General features: G+C 40.8%; 1 protein-coding gene across 6 annotated transcripts in view; it reads left to right on the top strand.

The window, feature by feature from the left end:
* sybu (syntabulin (syntaxin-interacting)) overlaps nt 1-8,455 on the top strand; it is an 18,934-nt gene extending 10,479 nt beyond the window's left edge. For 2 of the 6 annotated variants that reach the window (XM_015046670.1, XM_015046669.1), the window contains 6 exons: nt 213-399; nt 1,308-1,508; nt 3,908-4,007; nt 4,118-4,270; nt 5,424-5,579; nt 6,779-8,455. In XM_015046670.1, coding sequence (XP_014902156.1) covers nt 213-399; nt 1,308-1,508; nt 3,908-4,007; nt 4,118-4,270; nt 5,424-5,579; nt 6,779-7,898 — 1,917 coding nt within the window. In that variant the 3' untranslated portion in view covers nt 7,899-8,455. Of the gene's footprint in view, nt 1-212; nt 400-1,307; nt 1,509-2,075; nt 2,414-3,907; nt 4,008-4,117; nt 4,271-5,423; nt 5,580-6,778 lie in introns of those variants that run through there. The other 4 variants (XM_015046672.1, XM_015046671.1, XM_015046673.1 and 1 more) reach the window with 4 other exon arrangements.
* Nucleotides 8,456-9,249: the final 794 nt, after the last annotated feature.

The following is a 9,249-nucleotide window of genomic DNA, read 5'->3' as shown; positions in this document are numbered from 1 at the left end:
TTACTTCCCACCACTGATGATCACAGCCATACAATTAATTGAAAAAGGAGTAAATAGTTATCACTTTTATTGTTATCACGATAGTACCACAAAATATCGCGATGAAACTTTAAGTTTATCACGATATCACCCACGCCCAGCTATTTCCAAAAGAAAGCTTTAATCTAAATTCTTTTATTTTGACTTTTTATGCTGACAAATGTTTACAACAGGAAAAGAAATCACCTGAGAAAGGGAGCCCCCGCAGCCGCATCCCACGTTTGGTCCTCCATCCTTTCCGGCCGAAGGACAAAGGCTCGCCTCTTTCTGATTCCCTGCTATCCGAGGAGGAGGGGAAGGAGTGTGACATCAGCTCGGATCACTCCAAGAGGACCATCAGCACCAACAGCTTTTGCTCCGGTAAGACGACCATCAGGATCAGCCAAAGATTAGCAGTTTTCACAGTAAAATGTCGTTGCATAACACATATTAGGAGGGCTTTACATACTGAATTAAACATAGAAACCTCAGATGCTGTAATCAGTTATGTCAGGTGCCAAATTGCATTACGCTGCTTCTGCTGTTTGATTAAATTTGCATAGTGGATTATGTAACCTAAAACAGACCTGGCCAATGTAATTTTTTTTTCGATGTTGACTCAAATGCAATCCTGTGGAGACAAGGAGCAAACACAATGCACCGGAGAGTGTCTGTGTGTGAGCAGAGGTGATGAGCCTCTCTGACTAGCTGCGTTTCCATTAAAAGTGTGTGAATTGAAATTACGAAAAAAAAAGCCTAATGGAAAAACGCCAATTTAGAAAAAAATTATCTAAAATGTTTTTGCGCTATGATGAAGAGCTTTTTCAGTGAAATAGATGCATTTCCATACAACGGAAACGCTTGTTTCGCATCACGTGACTAACAACCGGATGTTACTGCTGCAAAAAAACGACGAAGAAGACGACAGGAAGTAGTAGGAGGACGATGGTTTATTTTTGTTAATTTTCCTGGAGACGTTAGCGTCTCAGGAAGTGGCTGAGTTACGAATATTTCACATGTAACTGTTACATCCATCACTGCCACGATTTTCAATGACTTATCGCGTGAGCAAGCTTATTAACGTGCGACTTTAATTTAGTTACTTACATAAGGAAAACTCCGCAATTGCGACATCGTCTTTTTTTTTTTTCTTTTTCTCTCAACATAAGCATAATATCAACTAACGTCTGCGCACGTCAGTGGTGGAAACGTAGCTACCGACTGCTTGTGTTGACTGCGTGGTCCTCCCCGCATGTTCCTGGCATGTTCTGTGTGCCTGTCCACAATAGATGACACCGGCTGCCCCACTAGTCAGTCTGTGTCCCCCTCCAAAACTCCGTCAGGCTCAGAGCGGAGCGCCCACGCGTCGCCGACGATGCCGGAGCGCAAAGCCAAAGCGAAGAGGGTGAGGGTGGTGGCGGAGAGCGGCGGGGAGGCCCGCGGCGCGCCCAGGCACAAGAGGGAGATGAGGTCTGCCCTGAGAGCCCGAGGTAAAGAAGAAGATGTCACAAAATGTAGTTTTTAAAAAATAAATAAATAAATAATTATTTAATAATAATAATAATAGTAGTAGTAGTAGTAGTAGTAGTAAAAATCATAAAATTTTAAAATGCTTTCCCCCAGATTTATCATAATCCCTTATTTACTTCTTTATGTCATTCATTTACGGTTTAAAATGAACATGTCACATGCATACATTAGCAAAAGCTTTAGAATGAAAACAAGTAGTTACAAGATAGAAATTTTGCAGAAGTCATTCAAAAGTGATATATTATCTAATGATGCAACACTGCTGAGTCAATATACATCATTATGCCTTAATAGAATGTTATGTTTTATTATTTTCTTAAAAGTGTAAAAAAAACAAAACATCTCCTCTCTTGGTTTCTTTAGACAGTTTTCTTCTGTTAGATTTATTTTCTCCTTAGGCTTTTGTCTAACAACATCACAGACCAAAGTACAGTAGCAGCGGTAGTCACATGTCACATTTCCAATCACATAACAAACACTGTCAGGGTCAAAGTCTGTTTCCTAAAAAGAGACCAGGGTGTATTTTTAAGACGGAGCAGAAACAGTTCTCCAGTTTCACCCCCAAATTAAATTTCCTGCCCTTTTAATCTCAGCATAAAAGAGAAAAAGGGGGAGAGAAAAAAAAGTGCCTGATTGTGACTCAGAGGCAGGAAGACAGGTGATTGGTTGTGGGAAAAGTTTAGGCGCTCAGCCAATTAGTCTGATTAGCAGGAGGTTACTTCACTGAGGGAACATGCACACAGCCTCAGTTAACTCACCAAGTGGTGAAGGGTCACAGTCATCAAGTTTGAGTTACTTTTTGTTTTCACAGCTGTCACTAGACACGTTACTATGGTGTTGTTTGATGGGAAGAGATGTTTCTCAGGTAGGACTTTGATTGTTCCATTATCCCAGATCATTATTTTAGTGATGATGAATCCTAACATTTAGTCTGATCTTTGGAATTAGGATTTAGTTTGGCAGAACGCTGAAAAAAACAAAGTCTTACCAAGTGTTTTTATATTGCAAAAGTCTTGGTAGTCTTTAAGTAACTTACAAGTTACTTTTCAGCAAGATATAGAAATTTTTTAAGTCAATAATTCCTTAATATTTGTGAAAAGGTACTTATTCCACTATGGGGAAAACATCGTATAATAAGGGAGACAATTGAACAAGTCCTGTTTTTAATCAATATTAAAGAATTATTGATTTAAAATAAACTCCTATATATTGGTGAAAAGTTACTTGTCAGTTAATTTTGTCTTCAAGTGCATGAAGGTATTTGAACTAGAAACTAGATGAAAATTACTTGGTAAGCTTTTGTTTTGTATCATTCAAATTTGATGTGATTTACTAATGTGTTTGCTGGGCTTTTTTTAACCCAAGAAACGGACAAAGCAATGAAGTTGTAATACAAATTATAAAATGCAGATCCATTTTGTTGTCGCGACATCGGATTGCCAAAGGCAACACCTGCTGAAGACGTGCACCAGTGCGTCTAGAAACCCTGAAAGGATGAAAATCTAACAAATTTGAAATGTCACTTCTGAAATTAAGTGAATATTTGAAAGGAACACGACCGCTAACGGGCATCAGTAATGGACACATGTGAAAATGGTGACTGTCATTAATCATTGAAGCCAAAACAAATAAATTGATTAGCAGACTTGGACTTTACCCTGGCTTCTAGGCAAACTTGTCAAACTGAACTTGTCAAAATAAAAGGTTTTTAGGTGAGAAGTTTTCAAAAGCCTCCAATCAGCTGAAAGTGACTGTATTGTTTTACAATTGAGCTCCATGTAATGTGACGTTGATCTAATCAGATTGGTTTGTACTGGATCTTGGAATTAATTTTAAATTCAACTTGAACTGAACTGGATTCTATAAAACTGGACTCAAATTGGACGTATCCAGTAAAGTGGGACGTTGCATCATTTCTTGTGATTTATTGTGAACTGCCTATGAGCTGTACAGATGGATTTGTGAAACGTATTTCAAATAGAAATGTACAAATCCCTGGTTAGCCAACAGCTTACGAACTAAACCTGGTTTTGAATCATAGCCATTAGTTCTTTTCCAAACAGGTGATGTATCAAGTGAGAATTTCAATCTTGATTTAAAAAAAAAGAAAGTAAGTAGCTTAATTGGAAATCTTTTTTTTTTTTCTCACAGAAGTTAAAATATTCCAGTTTGAATTTGAAGTCAAAAATCCAAGTTGGAAATTGTGCCACAGTGTTGGAAATTAGAGCAGCCTTCTAACTTTTGCTCAGAAATCCCTCAATTTTCTATCACAGAAAGTAGCATAAAGAATCTTCACTCATGTTTTCAAAAACTTTTAAAATCTGCTAACAAGCTAACATCTCACTGGCTCCCCCTGCAGGCAGCGAAGCAGATTTCAGTTCCTCCAGCAGCACAGGCAGCCTGAAGACCAAGGACATCCTCACATCGAGTTCGGTTGGGAAGAAAGTTTCTTCACGCTGGTATGTTGACTGAATCCTCTTGTATCGTTCTGATGGCCCAGAGGAAGTTACCAGTTTTTAACTCATTCATACGTTTTTTTTTTTGACACCTTCTCCAAACTCCACTGAAGCCGTGACCCTCAAATCAGAACCCTCCCAGTTTTCAAACCAGCTGGGGTTCCGTCTTTGAAGCATGACTCTGAACTTTACGCCCCCTACAGGACTCCCCCCAGAGCTGCATCTTCGACTCTCAGCAGCAGCTGCAACTCCAGTCCCACTTCCAGGTACAAGTACTTCATTTAACACCAATCATCTTGCATGTTTAAGTTGCCAATGCGAAGTAAAAACTTCTGGTTGCAATTTATGTTAAGACAATGACCTGATGAAATTTCCATCTTACATTTATCAGAAATCTCTCTGTGAGGGCGAGAAAAAAGATGGACTTGGGGGATTTGAGGTTTTAACTAAACAGGCAAAATGGCTGAGAGTGAGTGAGTGGGTGGTGGGATTAAAACCAGACTGTCATTTCCTGTCTTGCAGCTGTCTGGGATTATATTGGTTATAGTCTGACTGGGATTAGTGAGCACTTTGTAGTGCAAATGTAAAAGCAGGCACTTTGCTGACTCGGGCCAGTCCAGAATGGAGGAAGTGGGAAGATATGGAATTTTATTTTATTTTTTTTTCTTTTACTTGCTGCTTTAGGCTGCTCACTACATGGACAAAAAAGATTACCTAAAAATATCTTTGACGCTTAAATGAAACTATTCGTCTCGAAGCCTTCTCGGGTTTTTGTTCAAATGGATTCTTCCTTATCTGGTACTCGCAGCTCAATCCTGAACTGCTGCCACTTTAAAACCTTCACTTTGTCAGCTCTTTTTTGATTTTTCTGCCTGTATGGCTTCGTGTCATGTGACATCCTTTTCTCCCCAGTGTTGCCTTCTCCTTGGCTGTTCTATTTCTGGCAGGAGAGCAGAGCATTTGCATCAAAGCCTCAAGTATTCCAGGTTGCTAGGATATTGCCAGAGAGCGAGGCTTTCATGCTGCTTTGTCCAAATCCACAAAAAAATGAACAGAAACAAATCCATGAATCTTTCTCCCTTAAATAAATGTACATGTCATAAAGCACTCAGATGACATTAGATTTATTTTTTTTTAATAAAGACAAATTAAGATGTTTGTGCTCATAAGACAAGACTCTCAGTAATCCTGTGTCAAACAGTAATTCCAGGCTTCAGGGAGCATCTGCTCTGACAGCACTCTGTGAGTCAGACTAATTACCTTTACCACAGAATCACTTTGCATTTTAAGCATCAGTTTTTTTTTTTTTTTTTTTTTTTTGGTGCTGCTTTAAAATGTCTTGATGAAGACGGATGGGTGTTTGTTCCAGAAGAGGTAAATGTTCCGTTTCACCACTGTCGTCATCTCTGTGCTTGACAGAAGAGTGAGCTTGGGCCGCTATCGCTCCTGCGGAGACAACCACGGTGTCAGGCCCCCGAACCCTGAGCAGTACCTGACCCCACTGCAGCAGAAGGAAGTGGCCATCAGACACCTGAAGACCAAGCTGATGGAGTCTGAGAACAAAGTCCATGACAGGTTGTACGGCTCCCACTGCTGAAACTTACAAATTGGCCAAAGTTGGTTTTACAAACCAATTCACGCTACATGTGGTTTGGCTAATGTGGGTTAAGTTTTTCCATTTGTTTTATTTGGGTAAATGGCAACTTAACTAGCATTATGGCTAATGCTGTCAAAGTGTGTTGGCTAAAATGCACCAAGTTTTTCTCTCTTGTTGCTCAAGGATACAGACTACTCATTTATTGCATGCATAAAGCCATAGAAAACTTGTTGAGGGTAAATCTGATTTTTATCTTGTATAACTGCACCCTCTTTTTAATAATGCCTTCCTGCAGAATTGCCAACATGGCCCATTTAAAAAAAGACAACAGAGTCCCACCACGCATGCGCATAGAAAAAGTGGATCAATTTACAATATTTAAAATTAAAAAGTGATTTGTTGTAGCAATTGTGCCTCAGCAGTTGCTGTGTTTTCATTACGAATATGTACAAAACTTTGTTGGGGGGGGGGGAGGGGGGAGGGACGCATTGACACATTTATGTTTCTTCCCATTAAATAGGAACACAATTAAAATCACACTTGAATAAATTTGTGTTTGTGAGAAGTCATTGAAAATCAGACCGTGCTGTCAAACTCAAACTACTTCAAACTACTATTGTCTTTGTGGTAGCAACACTTGGTTATTGATCACATGACTATCATCGTGCAAAACAAGTGTTTTGTTGCAGTTTTGCGAACACACAGATTTCAATCAAATGAGTTTTTTTTTTGTTTTTTTTTAATTGGCATGTTTCCATTAAGCAAATTTATTTTTGTAGTTTCAATTTGCACAACTATATGGGTAATGAAAACAAAGCTAGTGTCTTCTAAAGTCAACAAATCGACTTTACATGTTCCAACCTGCTTTTCTGTTGTTGGCATCTGGCAAAACATTTCAATTAATAATTTATTCTTGTACTTTTCTACTTGTAACATTGGTGAAAAGGAAATGTCTCTTGCCATTTGTTTAAAAATTGGTTAGATGACTGCTTTAGAAGAAACTGTGGTGACATAATACCTCTAGGAGCTCAATCCAAGCATCTACTTGGTAGAAATAAATTAGGAATGAGCTATTGCATAAGGAAAACATTCTGGATGTCTTGTGGAAGTTCTGCCCTGTATACGATGCGGTGTACCAAGTGGATCATTTCTGACAGTGTGCTTTCTAATTCACCAGAGAGAATGAGATCCAAGAACTCAAGTCCCAGCTCTGCAGGATGAGGGAAGACTGGATTGAAGAAGAATGCCATAGAGTGGAGGCTCAGCTGTCCCTCAAAGAGGCCCGCAAAGAAATCAGGCAGCTGCGTCAGGTGGTGGAAACCATGAAGAACAGCCTGATGGAGAAAGACAAGGGAATACAGAAGTACTTCATAGATATCAACATCCAAAACAGGAAGCTGGAGTCCCTGCTGCACAGCATGGAGCTTGCCCAGAGTGGCTCTGCCCTCCAAGATGAAGGTGCCTTGGACTTCATGTGCGACGGTCCTGAAGGGGGTGATAAGAAGCTGATGGGTGAGGAGGACAGAGGGCTGGAGATGGGGAATCCAGGAGCAGAGGCGATGGCAGACAGTGGGCTGCTGGTGAACGATGAGATGGCCAACAGAGAGGACATCTTTGAGCAGGTCTTCATGTCTACTGCAGCGGATTTCAGCCAGGACTCCAGTTGCAGACAAGGGCCCCCGGTGGAGACCGAAGCTGGGCAGCCTGTGCTGTCAGAAGACAGACAGTTGGCCCGCGAGTCTTCTCCAGCAACTCTGCTAAATGCACTTTCGTCCACAGTCACCATCTCTTCAAACGCACCTTGCCACCAAAACACAGACGACAAAGAAGTTCAGACCGACTTTCCGTCCATATCCGCAGACCTGCAGACTCTACTACTTCAGCTGCTGAAGCTCCACGGGTCATCACTAGGGGACGCAGCTCCTCCCAGCGGACTCCTGGAAGTCCCAAAGCTACCCACATCCACAGTGGATGAATCCAGCAAATCTACTGATTCCGGTTGTTCAGACAATACGAAGAGCAGCCAGTTCATGGACGAGCTGGACTTCACCGCCCAGGAAGAGAAACCTTTCGAATCGACAAGACAGGAACTGGTGGACAAGCGTTACTGGAGCAACAGCTTCCTGGTTGATCTGGTAGCAGTGGCAGCCCCTGTGCTGCCCACTGTGGCCTGGCTGTACTCGAGGCACGGTGTGGACGGAAACGCTCCGGTCTACAACATTGGGGCCCTGATAAGGGGCTGTTGCATCATGGGATTGCACTCACTTCGTCGCGTCGCCCGTAGACAGGACGCATAATCGCTTTAAACCTGCATGCTCACACCTAACTTTGAACTAGAAGCACTTTGCAAAGAGTATCATGGAAAAGTTTTTTTTGTTCAACACTTGAGATTATTGCAGCTGCTTTGTTTTCAGCACTGGTATTTTTGCATTGTACAGTTACCATAAATGGAAGCTTGGTGGTGACCAAACAGTATTTATTCTTTATTTATATATTTATTTATATTTAATAAGCAGATCATCGGAGTAGATGGTTATGTTTTGTGATATCTTTTAGTTTGTTTTTTTCTTTTTTAATTTAAGACCTCTGGGAAATGGAAGTCCATGCTAATTTGAAATGTTTTGTGTTGCTGTTCATGAAGAAACCTTAAACCTTCAGCCAAAGCTTTAATGTGAGTTCACTGTTCTTTGTGAAGTCCCCTCACTTGACCCTTTCCTTTGGAGTGGAGCTTTACTCTGTACAGCTTGTGTATTGTTCATACAAGACTTGTTCTGTGCCTGAGCAATGTGCAATATTGTCAGTCTACATCAAATGTCATTGTAACTTTATTAATAAAGCATGATAATTCTGAGCATGTTCAGACTCCGAATGTTTTAATCTCGCGGTGACCAGAATTCCTGTCTGGAGCTGTAAGCTCTCAAGTCTGGTTTATGTAAAAGGCTTGTCGGAAAAAAATCTATAAGTTCTGAAGTTTCTTCAGTTCGTTTCGTGAATAAATAAGAACTCTGAATGGTAGGGCAATGTCTCCAGCCTCCCAAAGGCTTCCAAGCCATCGTGGATAAAAGCCTCTGCCTCAGACATCCCCTGGGTGATGGAGCTGACAGCACTGAGAGCTTTAGATCCACTACTTAAAATTCTTAGACCATAAAATGCTGCTGCTGCTGCTGCACAGATCAGACTAACCACATCTGTAAAAGCCACCAATGCTCCATTTTGCATCCTTATTCAGTGGTAGTTTCTAAACGGAGCTAAAAATAAAACTCAGTCTTACTTTTGACTCCACTTCCACTCTGCCATGTGGTAATGTAGTTGTATAACTGATTCTCATTTAAATCGGCACTAAATGAGTCATCAAAATTCTCAACTAGTCACGCTGATACCCAGATGTAATTACTGTGCAACTTGAGATCGCACTTGTTCTGCAGCATCCTTTACATTCCAGTCGGCAGCTGAAGCTTATTCACTCTCTGCTACTAATGACAAGTGGATTTCTTTTTTTTTTTATTAAAGTGGGTCAGTTTCCCAACGGCAGGCAGAGTCCCCCAGGTGGACGGCTGTGATATTATTGTAATGCGGGTCAAATGAAATCTCTAAATGTAGGCTACGTCTTACAGGATGTTCTGGTGATGTTACATTCTACAGTTTAGG

The sequence above is a fragment of the Poecilia latipinna genome, unplaced genomic scaffold, assembly GCF_001443285.1.
Source record: "Poecilia latipinna isolate Pla-1442-1.1 unplaced genomic scaffold, P_latipinna-1.0 Scaffold787, whole genome shotgun sequence".
In the NCBI taxonomy this organism is placed as follows: domain Eukaryota; kingdom Metazoa; phylum Chordata; class Actinopteri; order Cyprinodontiformes; family Poeciliidae; genus Poecilia; species Poecilia latipinna.
This window is presented reverse-complemented; position numbering and strand designations above follow the sequence as displayed.